At 36.7% G+C, this 16777-nt stretch overlaps 1 protein-coding gene across 2 annotated transcripts in view; it reads right to left on the reverse strand.

The window, feature by feature from the left end:
- The window catches only part of ITPR2 (inositol 1,4,5-trisphosphate receptor type 2), a 526733-nt gene that overhangs the window by 171144 nt on the left and 338812 nt on the right, over positions 1 to 16777 (reverse strand). For both annotated transcript variants that reach the window (XM_059081164.2, XM_059081169.2), the window contains one exon: positions 110 to 218. In XM_059081164.2, coding sequence (XP_058937147.1) covers positions 110 to 218 — 109 coding nt within the window. The remainder of the gene's footprint in view (positions 1 to 109; positions 219 to 16777) is intronic.

Here is a 16777-nt window from a genome sequence, read left to right on the forward strand (position 1 = left end):
CTCTTTAAATGATTTTTATATTTGTGCTATGTTACGTAAAATACTAGAGTAACAACGGCATGCAGACACGCTCTAAAAATCCGAAAATAAGGAAAAAATGATGTCTTGCCTCCTCCTTGTGCAGATTTGCAGTAGGCTCCAGAGAGGTGTCCGTTCATACAGACACCATAATCGCCTCTAAAGTACCGATTCAGGAGTATTTTTCTTAATGTAGTACCCTAATAAAAAGGATTAAAAAAGTGTAAGTTATTGTTTCTTTTTCTAGCAAAAGAAAAAATATCAGTACATTAAAGTGCCATTTAAAATGCATTTTATCAATGATTTGAGACATGGAAAAAGTAACTTTATACTGCATAATATTTTCTGAGGCAAAAATTTGCAAATATTTCCCAAGAAAATAACAATAGTTTTGCTTCTCCCAGAAAGAAAGAATAAAATATAGCATTTTCAATGGACTGTACTAGGAAAATCACAAACACTATACATTTTAAATGGTTTCAAAAGTGTTGGTAAGAATATTTATGGTGGCTAAAGGAAACACAGATTAATAAATACCCTAAGAATTGGAAAGAAAAAGCCTTAGTTAGAGGGGTTCAGTAAAAAGAGCTAGAAAAGTGCTGGGTATACAGCAGGTGCTCAAAAAATTAAGCTTGATCAGACAAAGAGAATTATATTTAAACTCCAAGCGCTTTATTCCGAAGACAGTGGGCAAAAGACAGTGTATCAAAACATGTAATTCAAAAATTCCTAAATCTTCAATTTTGTATGGATTATAAGACATTTTTTAAATGACATATTTTGCAATATAGTTGCTTGCATGTACATAAGAAATATAGACAACTCGAAATCTTCCAGTTTACTGGTTATTATTTTGAGACGAGAGTAATTTTTAAAGTATTATTTAAAGACTGTACGTTTAAACTATTTAAATTAACACCACAACTGCCAAGGTAAGGAAATTGTGGTCCAAGAGCTCATGTAATTGGCTGCAGATCCTGCGGCTAACAGGTGATAGAGTAAGACCTGAACTCAACTCTTGATGGCAAAACCCAGCCACTTCCCGGTGCTGCATTGCACTTTCCCTCCCCAGCATGCCTCCCTTTTATGCTGAGACAGGTGGCTCTCATTGCTCCTTCCCTCTCTCATGCTTTGGTTGTCCTTGTTTCTCCAGCCCTTCACGTTTTGTCCTCAGCTCTTCTCCCCTCAGCTTCCTTCTCCCTGTCACCAACTTCATCTGACCCTCGCTTGCACAATCACCTGTGCAGGTCTCACTGCCAAGTGTGTTTCCTCCAGCCTTGACCCTGTTTTCCTGAGCCTCTCATCCTGTTTCCACTTACATTTCCTTATCTACATCTGGAGATTCTAGTGGCACCTCAAACTCAACTTTTCAGAAGGGAATATTCCTTCTCTCTTAAACCTGTTTTCCTCTCAAACTGAAGAAATTCAATTTATTTCAAGGAGATGACATCGGTCTGGTCTTTTACATTCCAAACTTCAGGGATCATCTATTAACCACCACCCCCAACTTGACAATGATTTGTGAAATCCCGCCTATTCTACTTTTTCAACAGTTGCTTCCAAAAGCGTCTTCACACATTATATTATAACCAAACTGAACTATGTGATGATTCCTCGACCACAGTTTTCTAAGTCTTTCCTTTGTTCACATCATATTCTCTGTCTGAAAAGCTCTTCTTCTTCTTGTTTATGGACATGTCCTATCTTCCCACCATTCTACCAATATTCATTAGGTACCAAGTGTGTTTTAGGCACTATCTTAAGTGAATAAGATATAATTCTCTCCTCAAAGAATTTGCAATACCTTCGGTTCCATAATAGAGATGTTTACTAAGCCCTATGGAAGCGCTTAAGGGGAAACAGCTGATTCGGAAGAGGCTTTACATGGCAAACTTCCCCTGCTAACCCAGACGATCATCCCAGCAAAGCTGTCTCGTGCACAGTGTGGAACAAACATGTATGTCCTGAATGTCACACTGCCAAGAATTTCAACAGGCACCCAGAGCCTTATAGCAACTTTCATTTATTGACACTTAAAATTTTTTAGAACACAGACATTTATTATTGCCTCCTATTTCATGTTTTCTTCCTCTAAGACTTTTTCGTCTAGGGGTGTTGTGAGTAAAGGTGATGATCAGTCTTGGAAGAGATAGTGAGGTGTTAAGAGCTTATTCTACCAGTGAAGAGAACTCAACTCGCCCCCGTCAAACCAAAGTGGGGCACTTAGGGAAGACATAAGAAATGAAAATTTCTTTTTTTCTTTTAAAAGAAAGCCTTTTGAGTAAATTAATTTCATCTGGCCAAAGAAGCATCCTTCCAACAGGGGAGGAAAAATAAAATAAGACATTTCTTTGGAATCAAATGGGCTTTTACTGTGTATCTCATTACAGCAGAAGGAGATGCTACGAGAGACCTTTTTAGACCCATCAGTTATAAGGCTGAGGTTGTATGCTGGGGAGAAAGACATGAGAACACATTGACTGAAGTGCTTAATTTCTTTAAAGGGCACCTCATGGATGGACCTGGAGTCTGTCATACAGAGTGAGGTAAGTCAGAAGGAGAAAAACAAATATCGTATGCTAACACATATATATGGACTCTAAGGGAAAAAAATGTCATGAAGAGATTAGTGGTAGGACAGGAATAAAACACACACTTACTAGAGCATGGACTTGAGGATATGGGGAGGGGGAAGGGTAAGCTGTGATGAAGTGGGAGAGTGGCAGGGACATATATACACTACCAAATGTAAATTAGATAGCTAATGGGAAGCTGCCACATAGCACAGGGAGATCACCTCTGTGCTTTGTGACCACCTAGAGGGGTGGGATAGGGAGGGTGGGAGAGAGGGTGATGCAAGAGGGAAGAGATATGGGAACATATGTATATGTATAACTGATTCACTTTGTTGTAAAGGAAAAACTAACACACTATTGTAAAACAGTTATACTCCAATAAAGATGTTTAAAAAAAAAAAAGGGCACCTCAGTTTGCTGCACTAATCATGGTTCTCAACTCTACACACGAATGGATGGCTTCTCACTCTAACCTGGTAACATACAGTTAGTTGGCCCAGCTGTAATAAGTAAAACTGACAAACGTGAAAACACAGGACTGTTTTTCTTGAAATGGTACAAGTCAGTGTCACTGTCTGGAAGAGAACCTGTGGTGAGTGGAACCCCAGGTCCATGTGAATGAGCTCCCTTTTTATTCTCTGTAAGAGCCTTTTGACCACATTAATCCAAGAACTCAACCAAGAGATAGAAAAGCAATAGTTTAAAGGATAAATATTATAGAAAGCTACATTTTACCCTCTGTTTTTAAAAATGCTCTTTATATTGCTAGAAGAATAAAGCTGTTCAAAACGAATCAGACAGTGGAAGTGTTTCATATCAAATTAAAATGAGCACCATACTTGCCATCATTTCTAAATTCCTTTCAGGCAGATGAAATCACAGGTGCTTATCAGATTCATAAACATCTAAATCAAATGAGCAACACTCTTCTTATCTACTTCCGGCCTAGTTAGAAGCAGATATTTTCTAACTATGTGACATTCAGAATGCTACCGAAAGGAGATGGGGGCTCCCTATATCTCTGTTCTCAACTCTGGAACCACACCGCCAGCATTTCAATCCCCTCTATGCCACATACTAACTGGAATATCTTAAGTTACTTCACTACCCTGTGTCCAGTCCCATAATTGTCAAACGGAATGATCATAACACTTACTCTCATCTTCAGTGATGATTAAATAGGGGAAAATATGTAAAATACTTAGAACAGTTCCCAGCACATAGTAAGTGCTATATAAGTTGTGTATAATTGATGCTGTTGTTGCTAGTATTAATATTATTCAGATCACAGAACAGTTTACAGTTGACAAGGTGATTTTGTACATACTTTCTCACTTTATACCAAACCGTCCCACATACTAAGAAAATGGCAAAAATAATAAATGATAAACTACTTGAAAATCCTTATTTGTCCACTATTTTAATCAGTCCTTGGAATTATATACTTGTGAGCTAATGGACCCGGGGCTCACAATTGACCTTCCAACTTCAACTAGGTGGAAAAAATTCTACATTAGTTCAAACTCCATAGTTTTCCAAAAAAAGGCAAACTTTGGTGCTAAACATGAATGAAGAATGGGCAGAGATGGAACAGGATTCTGTTCTGTTTGTCTTAATCGTCCTCATTTAAGATTGGAAAACTTTAGATATTGCCACATCACAAGTTTAGCAGAACTGATTCCTGTTGTCAAATACTGAGTTCTGCCTTGAGGCATGGGAGGCAAGTATTATGTCCAAACATGTCTTGGCCTTACAGCGGTGACAGCTCAGAGGCAAGTCATTTACACAAATTCCTTTAACTCAAATAAAAGTAAATGTAGAGCCATGGTGAGAAACTCTGGTGCCAGGGTTATAACTAATAGTCTCAGACCTATGATTGCCATGGCAGACATTTGGGAAAGAACTAAAAACATATTTTGAAAAGAATTCTACAAGAATTGAGAAGTTCAACTTCTGTACTCGTTCTTCAATTCCAAAATGAATTCCTGACTGGGCTTCCCAAGAAGGTGTCTTTGTTAGATTAGGCCAAGTAGCAAGGAATGTCCTTCCCAGTCTTTTCAATATCAGAGTCAATTCCAGGCCCCAAGACACAGCTTTTAGCCAATGTCTTCATGTGAACACATCCCAGATGTACTAAATGTAATGTAGCCAACATAACTAACAACCACCTTCTGAAATTAAAACAAAACATCTCCATAAAAAGAGAAGTCACACTGACAGTTTGTGAAAATCTGAGAGGATGTGTTTTTCCTGGCCATTTCCTGTTGCATCAACTCCAATGGATCAAAAATTAAGAAGCTCAGGACTTCCCTGGTGGTGCAATGATTAAGAATCCTCCTACCAATGCGGGGGACATGGGTTCGAGCCCTGGTCTGGGAATATCCCACATGCCACAACTACTGAGCCTGCTCTATAGAGCCCGCAAGCCACAACTACTAAGCCCATGTGCCACAACTACTGAAGCCCGCATGCCTAGAGCCTGTGCTCCACAACAAGAAAAGCTACTGCTCGCCACAACTAGAGAAAGCCCACACACAGCAACGAAGACCCAATGCAGCGAAAAATAAATAAATAAATAAATTTTTAAAAGATTAAGAAGTCAGGAATGATTGCCTTTCATGGATAGAAAGGATAAGAAAAATGTATTAGTCTCAGAAAGGACTAAAGATTTTCTTTGATTTTCAAAGAAGCACAGCCCTGTTTGCCTTAACAAGAGTTAATAGCATTAGGAGTGAAGAGTTCAAGGACGTGATGTTTGAGGTACTGATTCCACCTCTGTTCCTGTTCCCTTGGAAACATCATACATTAAAGTAATATTTTTTCCACACTGTGCAATATCATCAAGACATCATCAAAATATGTCACCACAACCAGAATCCTAGAAAACTAAGCCCTCAACTAGAAATTCAAAAGCTAATGAAAATTGCAAACTGAAGATGCTTAATTTAGGGTTTTCCCTCCAAGACTAACAATTAGCTGCTAATCAGCTTGGATAAGATCTGTAAGGAGGTGACTGTATGTATCTGTAGTCTCCACACACTCTTATTTTGACATTAAACTTGATATTAGTCTAACTGGTGTTCCCCTAACCTTTTCATTAATGATAGCCTGTCTGATTAGATATTTTTCCTCATTTGAATTCCCAGGGGTTAAAAAGGTATATATCTAATTTCAAATAAATTATTGCAACAGCTGTATCCTAGTGGAATTACATTAGATCCGTCATTATAATCAACTACATCTTCAAAGAACTCCTTTGAGGAAATGTGGCCAATCTCCTATAATCCAACTGGCTAATGGTTTGTATTTCTTGGTCACTGACTCCAAGGAATGTAAGCCAATTCTTTCCCCTGATGATTTTCCCCACTTTCTTAAGATAAGAAACATAAACTTCAATAGGAGTAGTTATTATATACATTCACAAGATGTTCTTCATCAATCCAATGACACAATCATGATAATTCTGAAAAACATACAGATGTTTCAATAATTCTGAAAAGAATTCGGAAATCTTTTTTTGTAAAGGAGGTAACAAAAAAAAGAATGTGGAAAAATTTTAAACCAATTATTCACACGCCACAATGGCAATCTACTGCCATCTCCTTTCCTCCCTTTTTCTAATTCACTGTAAAGACATTATATTTCTACCATGTGTCAGGAACTAGGAAAGAGGGTGCAAAAAGCAATTCTGCAGCATATGCTAAAAGAATTTTCAAATATGTAGAGGACATATGGCACTGTTTTTCAACATAAATAATCCTCACTAGACCATTTGATTCCATTTGTGAAATTTAAACATTTACACAGTAAATGATGATATTTAAAACATTTGATGATGATACTGGAGATAAGAGCGACTTACAGTCATCATTCTGGGTTTATCAAATATCCCAGTCTCTAGACAAACAAGGTTGCTGAGAAGGCTTTTCTTAGAGGATGAGTTTGTGACCTCTAACTAGTGAGAAGTAAAGGAAACTATTTATCTTCTCTGGGGTTTAATAAAAGCCTCTCAGTATTGGGTTTCCAGGAAGCATGAAACTCAACAAAATCATACACCTCACCCATTTTAATACAGGGTCTGCTTAAATTCAGAGGTTGAGAACTTATGCAAACCTTCACCCACAGTACTGGAGAATGGATTTTTCTGCTTATAATTGTTTACCTTTCTGAGTAAGCAGTCTTCATCTCATCGCCAGAACATAAAGTCGAGAGAAGAGTAACGAATCCGACAATAAGCAGATGAGCCTTAGACACCATTTCCCTATTGAAGCAAAACTCCTTGACTCACACATCATAAATCACTAACTCATAAAATTACACTCAAATGGCAGTTCACACAACCGCTAAAGTTAAGCCCATAATCTGCTGGTTCACAGTATAGAAACTACTTATTACTGAGAAAAATGGAATCTATATGCTGCCAATGCAAGCATGCACACTCACACCAAAAGCCAGGAAAAATGGAATTTCAAATGGTTAATTTCAAAGCTTCTGCAAAGGCTTTGTGTACCTGAAGGATGATATGGAGAGGTATAGAGCAGAAAAGATTCAGCTTATGGGAGGTCTCAGAGAACATAAGAGGACAAAGCAAGAAGGGGAGGAGATGGAAATAAATGGGAGAATTGACCTTGATCTGAATAATAATGTGAAGTACAATTGGAGAGTTTCCCTCCTGGACAACGGGAAGAGTGATATCTGTTTTAGATCGTCAAGTGCTGTGACTCCTCTTATATTTCCACAATCATTTGGTAAAGATTGATACACAGGTACAACTTTGCAAGATGGAGTAACAGTGGTAAGGAACAATATATAAAGTATTGAAATTCGACCTGTATCTTGCACAATCCACAAAAATCAATTCCAGGTAGGTTCAAGGTTTAAATGTGAAGGACAAAACTGTAACACTTTCAGAGGTCTATGGAGGAGAGTATATTTATGATACAGGGGTAGGGGAGGATTTTTTAAACAATAAACTAAAACTGCAAACTATAAAAGACTACAGTAGAATTGAGAGCTTCCATTAATTAAAACACATCATTAAAACCACAAACTGGGAAAAGATATTATGTGTGTGTGTGTGTGTGTGTGTGTATATATATATATATATATATATATATATATATATATATACAGTGTTTAAGGAATTCCTGCACACTAGAAAAAAAGCATAAATCATCCAAAAGAAAATAAGCAAAAGGCTCAAACAGGCACGTCATGGAAGAGAAAAGCCAAGTAGCCAATAAACATAAGAAAATAGATAATCAACCTCACAAGTAATTAGAGAAATAAAAACTTAAACTGCAGTAAGAGATTTCTCACCTACACAACTGGAAAAAATTTTAAATTCTTTCAACATCAGGCTTTTACAAAGAGGTGAGCAAACAGAACACTGATAGTTGGGTAAATTGGTACAGCTACTTTGAAAAACACTTTGACATTCTTAGTAAAGCTAAAGATGTACAAACAAACAAACAAAAAGACAAAAACAAAACAAAACAAAAAGAAAAAAAGACAGAGAGGTAACTCCAGCCCTATATTCACCTTCCTGTTTCACTGTAGTTCATGAGCTCTAAGCTGTGAATCTACCACCTACAACCACGAGGGTCTTGGCCCACAGGGCAGTGAGAGGAGCACAGGACTTGGAAGAGTTATCAAGAGAACAGCATGGGGGCTTCCCTGGTGGCGCAGTGGTTGAGAGTCCGCCTGCCGATGCAGGGGACGCGGGTTCGTGCCCCGGTCCGGGAGGATCCCACATGCCGCGGAGCTGCTGGGCCCGTGAGCCATGGCCGCTGAGCCTGCACATCCGGAGCCTGTGCTCCGCAACGGGAGAGGCCACAGCAGTGAGAGGCGCGTACCTCAAAAAAAAAAACAAACAAAAAAAGAGAGAACAGCATGGTGGAATACCCACCCCCTTACAGAAAGAGAGAGAGATAAACCTAATCCCTTTTCCCAAAAATACTAGAAAGAAATTGTCCTTGAAAGAGAAGGAGAAAACTAGCACTTGCATTACCTATCAATCAATACAAATATTTTGACAAAGGAAGTATGAAGCCAAATTTTAATAAGTTCAGAATATATTTAGAATTTCCTCAGATAGAAGTATCTACAGAGTCAATAGAATGAAGAGGAGCTCTGCATAGCACAACTTCAAGGGAAGCCCTTGAGAATTAAATGAGATGATATCTATCTGCACACAGTTTAACACATAATCATGCGATTTACGAAAGGGCTCAGCATTGGAAAGCTGTGCACTTAGTGAAAATGATAATGTTTTAGAGACCACACACAGCAATGAAGACCCAAAGCAGCCAAAAATAAAATAAATAAATTTTTTTTTTTAAAAAGCGGCTTGCTCCTTAAAAAAAAAAAAAAATGGATTCACAGTGCAAAATGTTGTCAAGGATTATGGAGCAATGGAAATTTTCATACACTGTTGATGAGTGTAAATTGGCGACACCATTAAAAAAAAAACTGGTTTGATCTGAGTTCTACCACTGGCTTTGTGATCTCAAGAATTTTATTTAGCTGTCCTCAGACTCCGTTTCCCCATCTTTGTGTAATAATATCCACACTGCAGGACTATTTTAAGAAAAAGAAATTGTATATGGAAAGCTTTATGTTCTCAGCCAATAATAAGTACTAAATAAACAGCTATTGTAATATTTTGTTTAATGTTTTAAAAAATAAGCTTCATTTGAGAAAGACTTGCGCAACAGGTTATGACAATGCCCAGTGCCATGAAGACACCCACAGCTTTAAGTTCTGACATAAATATCCAGTTCCAACTTTCTATAAATTTTTAAGAGAAGGCAAATGAAAAACAGCATTCATTTCGTAGAAAATCCCTTTGAAGCCAACTTGATCAGTATGCTATGATTTCATAAAAATAACACATACACATGCATAAGATTCAAGCATCCCTAATGCATGTACAAAGCAGAACTCTTCAGACGCCAATTTAGATCAACTTTTCTTAAAGTAGTGTTAAGTGGGAAGACCAAGGGTCCAATGTTCTCTTAGAAAAGAGCAATATTTCTTCCTGATATTTGTTTTTAACGTAAGAAATGTATGAAAAAATATAAAAAATATTTATAAACTTATCACACAATGTCCATTAGGAAATATTGTGCTTCCTAACTAGTCCCCCCTTATGCACTTGGTGCCCCCCCAATTCATTCTCCGTCATTCAGAGGGTTGTGAAACAACAGAGGACTGTAACTGAATATAGATGAATACATAAAATGCTTACAAATCAATGAGAAAAAAAATCTGGTGGAAAAGCAGACAAGAGAACCGAACTGGCATTTCTTATAAGAAACACATATGGCCAATAAACATGAAAACATTCTTACCTTTATTACTAGTTAGGGAATATTAATTAAGATTATGCTGAAAAAGAATATATATATAACTGAATCATTGTGCTATACACCTGAAACTAACACAACATTTTAAATCAACTACACTTGAATTAAAAAAAAAAAAGACTACCATAAGTCACCATCTTACACCCACTAGATTGGCAAAAATTAAGAAGTCTGACAAAATGAAGTGCTGGAGAGGATGTGGACCAACTGTAGGAATGAAAATTGGTACAACCACTTTAGAAAACATGTTCTCACCCAGCAATTACATTCCCAAGGAAACATGTGCTCCAGGAGACACACAGTACCACATCCTAGACATTTATATTAGCATTGACAGCAAAACAAACAGGCAAAAAATAAACCAAAACACTGGAATCAATCCAAATATCCACTGACAGGAAAAACGGATCAGTAAATTGTAGTATATTCCCAGAGGGTAATAATATCTTTGGTAAATATAAAAAAAACTTGAGCCTCAGCAACACACAACAACCTTGATGAATCTCAGAAACATGATCTTGAGAGAAAAAAAAAAGTCCCAGAAGACATGTAGTGTGGTATTAAAACTGAGAGGTACTAGTTGCCTCTGCTTCTGGAAGGCGAGGCCAAAACACATAGGTAGATACAAGCTATTCTTCAGTTGGCTGGGCGATTCATGGGTCTTCATTATATTGTTATGCATTCATAATTTTAAATGATGCTGTAGATATTATTTCATATAAATTCAATATTATATTTAAGCATCATGGTGGTTGGCTTCCTGCATATCATGTTCTGTGGCTTTTGAATCCCGCCCCAAACCCATAGCATGGCTTAGGTAAGGACCTCCTGATCCAACATCTACAAATCTTGAACCATTGTCACCCTTGTTCTCTGAATCAATCTATATCTTCCTCCTGCCACACAGGCCTTTCAGTGTCTCGTCATGTCTCCTCTTCCTCAAGGCATTAGCGGACGGGGTTTCCTTTTGCCAGCCATGGTTTCTGTGCACCCCCAGCCCCACCCTCCCAGCTTTGCTTAGTTAACTCCTACTCAACCTTTAGGTCTGAGCTCAACCATATCTGAGTCATTCTCTCTAACCTTAGTAAGCTAGTTCTCATTCAGTCCTCTCATAATATCCTGCACTTCATTCACCAAGTATTTTAGTTTTATAGCTATTTATATCAGTTTTTGAATGATTTCTATCTCTTTCTACTAGATTATAAGCACCATGAGGACAGGGACTGTGCTTTTTCCCCCCTTTTTGGTTGCCCAACAAACAACTCCAACACCTGGTGCAAAACCTGGCACATTAAGTACTCAATAAATACTTTCTAATGAATGTCTAAACCAATGATTCTGAATGAGAGATCACTATCTACCAAAAAGGATTTGTACTGAGTGCCACCTATTTAAGGACTGCAATATATGATTATCTATCATGTCTTACAACTTGGGCAGATATTTGAGATATATTTAATGTTACTTGCATATTAAATGTTTTTAGTGTACAAACTCATTAAACTATAGTTTTATGGCTGAAAGAAGGAAGTTATGTTGGAACCCAACAAGCAAAATGTTAGAATACCAGAAAGAAAAAGTAAACAATTCTAACATTCAGTCTGAAAAATTGGAAGGTAAAATATTAATCAATGATTGTGATATGGCCTAATGCAAGAGAATACACTAAGAAACCGAAAGTCTAAGTTCTTCCCTGTCACCATATGTCTAATGAAATAGGATGTTCATATTTTACTGAAAAACACAGAAGCCACCTTGATGCTGTACATCACTGCAAGGATCTGACTGAGCAACATTTTTCTTAATATTCTGTAAATGTATCACTTTAAAAGATACAAAGTTACTATTTTCTTTTAAAAATATTATGTTTGGGTGTGTCATAACTTATAACAAAAGATAAAATTAAAAATAATTCTATTTTATCTCATTTTCCCCTCATCAAATGAAAATCATGTTTTTCTTTAGTGACAAAAAATTATGTAGTTCTAATGTCGATGATTTCTTGCAACATGCTGCCATGAGATGATATACTTTGCCTACTGTAATATAAGCAAGTATCTTCTTATACCTCCCAACTGTGCTCTATATGTTAACCATAATTTTCAAAGAATTCCGCACTGAAAAACTGTGAGACAATGATTTAGAACTAGTAGAAACTAGGAATTCCATAAATGTTCGACAACATTTCAAAGCACCAATACGATTATTACCCAAAGAAAACAATATCTCAATCCAAATCAACCTAGATTCCTGAGTTGATTAAAAGACAAAGTGTCAAATGCCTACCTTAGGAAGAGGCTTTTTCAGAAAGTCTTTGACTAGGCTTATTACAAGTCTTGTGAACACTATCTTGAAAGTCATTTTGAGTCCCTCTGGCATACACCATGGCAGATATTTCACTGCTTTATACATCCTCAACTGTAACTGGGATCCAGGGCACTAAGAAAGTAACACTTTATGTCTAATAATATGCAAAGCACGTTTGCTGTTATGGAAGTAGAGCTGCTTGGTGGTGCTGGGGTGAAAGGTATCTGCATTATAGACATTTTCACAGGCTTGTGAATCATCTGTCTAGTTAGCTTTGGAAAGGAACAAAACAACATTCTCAGACTGAAAAGAAAACACAGTCTTGAAAAAAATTGATTTGAGGCAAGCAAGCTACTTTCAATTAGTAAGTAAATTAAAGAATACAGGGAAAAGAAGAATTTCAGTGAACTATAGGTTGCTAATTTCATACTCCCAAACTGGGTAATAATAAGCTGATGACTCTCCCTCTCTTCTTTATCTGTGTGTGTGTGCATGAGTGTGTGTGATATATCAGTTTTATACTCCTGGATATTAATATGTGTAAAAAGGTATTCATCAAATCTTTGAGGTATTAAAAGTCTTACTTTCTTTCTCCTGTGGGTATTGGTAGCATAGAGGATTGGGTCCCCTCCCCCAAAAAGGTGCACTAGCACATCTCCTATTACATTTCAATGATTCTAACAAAATTCTAAACTTTTTCCCCAATTTTAACACTCCTGAATCACAGGTCACTCTAAAATTAATGGTTTATCATACCTCAACTGGCAACATTCTTTTCTTTTTTTCCAGTGATACATCTGATGGCATATTAGAACTGATGAGATATATCACATTGAATGAAAAAATAAGAATACCTTTTAATCTGGCATTGGAACTCAACAAAGCTTCACAGTATCTGGCACTACTATCACACTCATTTTTCACATAAAGCAAGATTAAATTATACCAGAGATTTAAATAATCAAACTATTTGTCTTTAGTGTTTTCCTTTTTTTTACTGCTACATGTTGTGTATAATACTTCAGTTCACCACACGTTTTGATGTCACATGCTCTGAACTGGGCCTACAGTAATATCAGTAAACAAAATGACAATATTGACAGAGACAAGAGGTATATTTTACTTACAAATGAAGAGCCATGGAAAAGTAAATAAATAAGAGAGATGCATTTAACTAATTTATGAAGCATAGACAATATGAAATTGCTGTCCTTTAAAATATTCACCCCTAGATACCACTTTACCCCCACTAGGATGGCTAAAATAAAAAAAGACAGACAATAACAACGCAGTTAATGTGGAAAAATTGGGACTCTTATACATTGCTGACCATAATAAAATGGTGCTATCATTCTGGAAAACTGTTTTGCAGTTCCTAATTATTAAACATAGAGTTTGCACATGACCCCTTTTGCATAGGGATATGCAAAAGAAAAATAAAAACATACGTCCACACAAACACTTGTATATGAATGTTAATAGCAGCATTATTCATAATAGCTAGAAAGTAGGAGCAACCCAAATGTCCATCAATGACAAATGGATAGACAAAATGTGATCTATCCATATGATGGAATATTATTTGGCAATAAAAAGGGAATGAAGTACTGATACAAGTTGCAACATGGAGGAGCCTTGAAAACATTACGCTAAGTGAAAGAAGGCAGTTATATGAGACTACATATTTTATGATTGCATTTATATGAAACATCTAGAAGAGGTAAATCCATTGAGACAGAAAGTAGATTAGCGGTTGACAGGAGGTGGGGGAGGGAATGGAGAGTGACTGCTAATGGGCATGAGGTTTCTTTTGCGGGTAATGAAAATGTTCTAAAATTAGACAGTGGGTGTTGTTTGCAAATCTGTGAATATGCTAAAAACCACTGAACTGTATACTTCAGCAGGGTGAATTTTAGGATGTGTGACTATTTCAATAAAGCTGTTAAAAAATAAAATATATCTAATAAAATATATTAGATTACAGAAATTCACTCTTTAAATGATTTTAAAATCCACATCTTAAAGAAAATAATGTCAGTTCTGTCCAACTTTTTGCTAAGCAGCTGAGCCATTACTGCTATTTGCCACAAAGTTCTTGCATTAAGTGCATCTGTAGGACAGATGTATTATAATGGTGCATGTTTTGAATGTTACATCTGTTAGTAAAATGTAGAGCGGCTCAAACTGCTAATTAAATATAAAACTGTACGTGTCAATTAGGAGCCAATTTCTTTTCAAAACTGTCTAATGTTTAAGGCACAATAAATTGAACTAGTATCTAAGACTGTTTGTGTCTTGACCTGTGTGGGAAGGCAGTCCAGTGCACTGAATACAGGCTGGACAGTTTCCATGGATACCTCACACTACTTGAGGTGGAGAAACTAAAATTTATAAACAACCTCAAGAAAATTATGCTTCACAAAATCTATTAGTTTAAAAAAATACTAATTTTCCTGAAGAAAGATGCTAGAATTTGTTTTGTTGATAAGTGGATAAGGTTTGGGGGGGGGTGAGCGGGGGCAAGGTTTTTAAAAGGATAGTTTTTAAGTTGCATTAGAATTCATAGTAGTGGGAGAGCCATATTCAAAAGGCATCTATCATCAAAAGGTTTACAGCAAACCTCTAGAGTTTTAAAGATATTTAGCTTTTACAGAAACCAAATATATCAAATTATTCCAGCTGAGTTTAGTTAATCTGGCCACTGAGTACTAATACGCTGATCTTTCCAAATAAATGTACACTGTGATTGCAACCAGGTTATTACCCCACCCACCATCGTTTTGTTCCTTCCCATGGAATATGACTACACACTTTCCAGATGTAGCATGAAAGCCACAATGTTATTCAACAACCATTGCAGAATTAAACAAAACAAAGCATGAGAAGAACACATGTAGCTTTCATAAGAAAAGGAGACGTTCCCCACTCCACTTTGCTGAGAAGACCTGACCATACACCTGTCTGTTCACACCTTTAAAGGTCAGAGAAGAAGAATGAGAAAGTCATAGCATCAGCTTTTTCCACGTCCCCATATCACTTTCCCTATTAGAAAACCAAGTCAGGATTCATTCCCAGAACTCAAGAGAGAACCGGCGTGCATGAAAGTATGGTTGTTTTCCTTGGACCACTTAGTCCTGTCATTACGTGAGATCCAGCATGAGTGAGGGGAAAGAACACAAACTGTTTTAATAAAGGAGACAAACGAATCAGTACATTTTAATCAAATTAAACCAATATTTGATATATATCAGGACAATTTCACAAATATCTCATTCGATGCTGACAGCAAACTGACATAACACCTCACTTAGCAGCAAGAGTCAACTCACTGCATATGTTTGTCCCAACTATTTTTGGAAAGTATGCCTTTGTTTTAATTTTATGTTAAAATAGAGACATTTTGAAAAATTAGAAAACATTCACTAAAAATGTTGGGGGCAGAAGCTGATCGTAAAAGAACACAAAAAGAACTCTACCCAGAAAAACACTCATATGACATAGAACTCGGCTCGAATCAAGTTTTCTTGACAGTTGCCAACTCTCTTCCCCTACTTCTTGTTCTCTGTCATCTTGATTCCCCCCAATTCTTCCTGTTTTCTCAGTTTCCTTTCACCTGAGCTGTAACCAGTTCCTTCCTTGCAGTCCCTTTTGCTTCTGGGTGTCTAATTTTTTTAAGGGGAGGCAAGATCTGTACCAGTATCGTCCCATCCAAGGTACAGTAGCCTTTGAATCCATTGTTCCCTCCACCCTGTGCTATTCCACTGCTCCTACGCCTTCATCAACACCTTGTCATCATGCTGGTCTCAGCTTAAATGTCCCTTTCTTGGAAACACCATTTTCTGGATACCCCTCCCCTCGCCCAACTTGTATCCTCCAGTTACACACTCTTACAGCACTTGGGACTTTTTCCTCAGAGTCATTAAGTAAAGAAAAAAACTTCATTAATCCCTGTGCAACTATTTCGTTGGTACCTGACTTTCTCACTAAACCTCTGAAAACATGTCCCTTCCACAGTGATAACTTGAGGCTTAATAAGCCTCTGAAAGTATTAGACATCCCTCAGTTAAATATGCATTCCAAGAAGAATATGATATTCCAAACAATATGAAGCAACATTTATTTTTATTTTATTATTTTACCAACTATGGAAGAAGTATGAGCTAAATTTCTTAGCATAATCAGTTCCCATGTAAAAACTTCCAGTTAACTTCATTTTTTAAAAAGAGAGACAGGAAAAAAGCAAGAGTGAGGGAACGGAAATAGGAACAAATGAATTGATGAATCGTACCAGCTGGAATTTGTATCAATTAGTTTGATACAAAAAGAATAAAGTCATTATTGCTATTTCTTCTAATGAAGTCCAAACAAATGATTTACAGGAATATTTACTACAGTCATGATGTTTCTGGGTTTGAAATAAATCCATACAAAAAGTTATTCTTCTGTATGGGATCAATCAAGTTCCAGCCTGGCTAGAAGTGATGATAATTATTAGAAAGTAAATTGTTA

Source organism: Kogia breviceps, chromosome 12, assembly GCF_026419965.1.
Source record: "Kogia breviceps isolate mKogBre1 chromosome 12, mKogBre1 haplotype 1, whole genome shotgun sequence".
In the NCBI taxonomy this organism is placed as follows: domain Eukaryota; kingdom Metazoa; phylum Chordata; class Mammalia; order Artiodactyla; family Physeteridae; genus Kogia; species Kogia breviceps.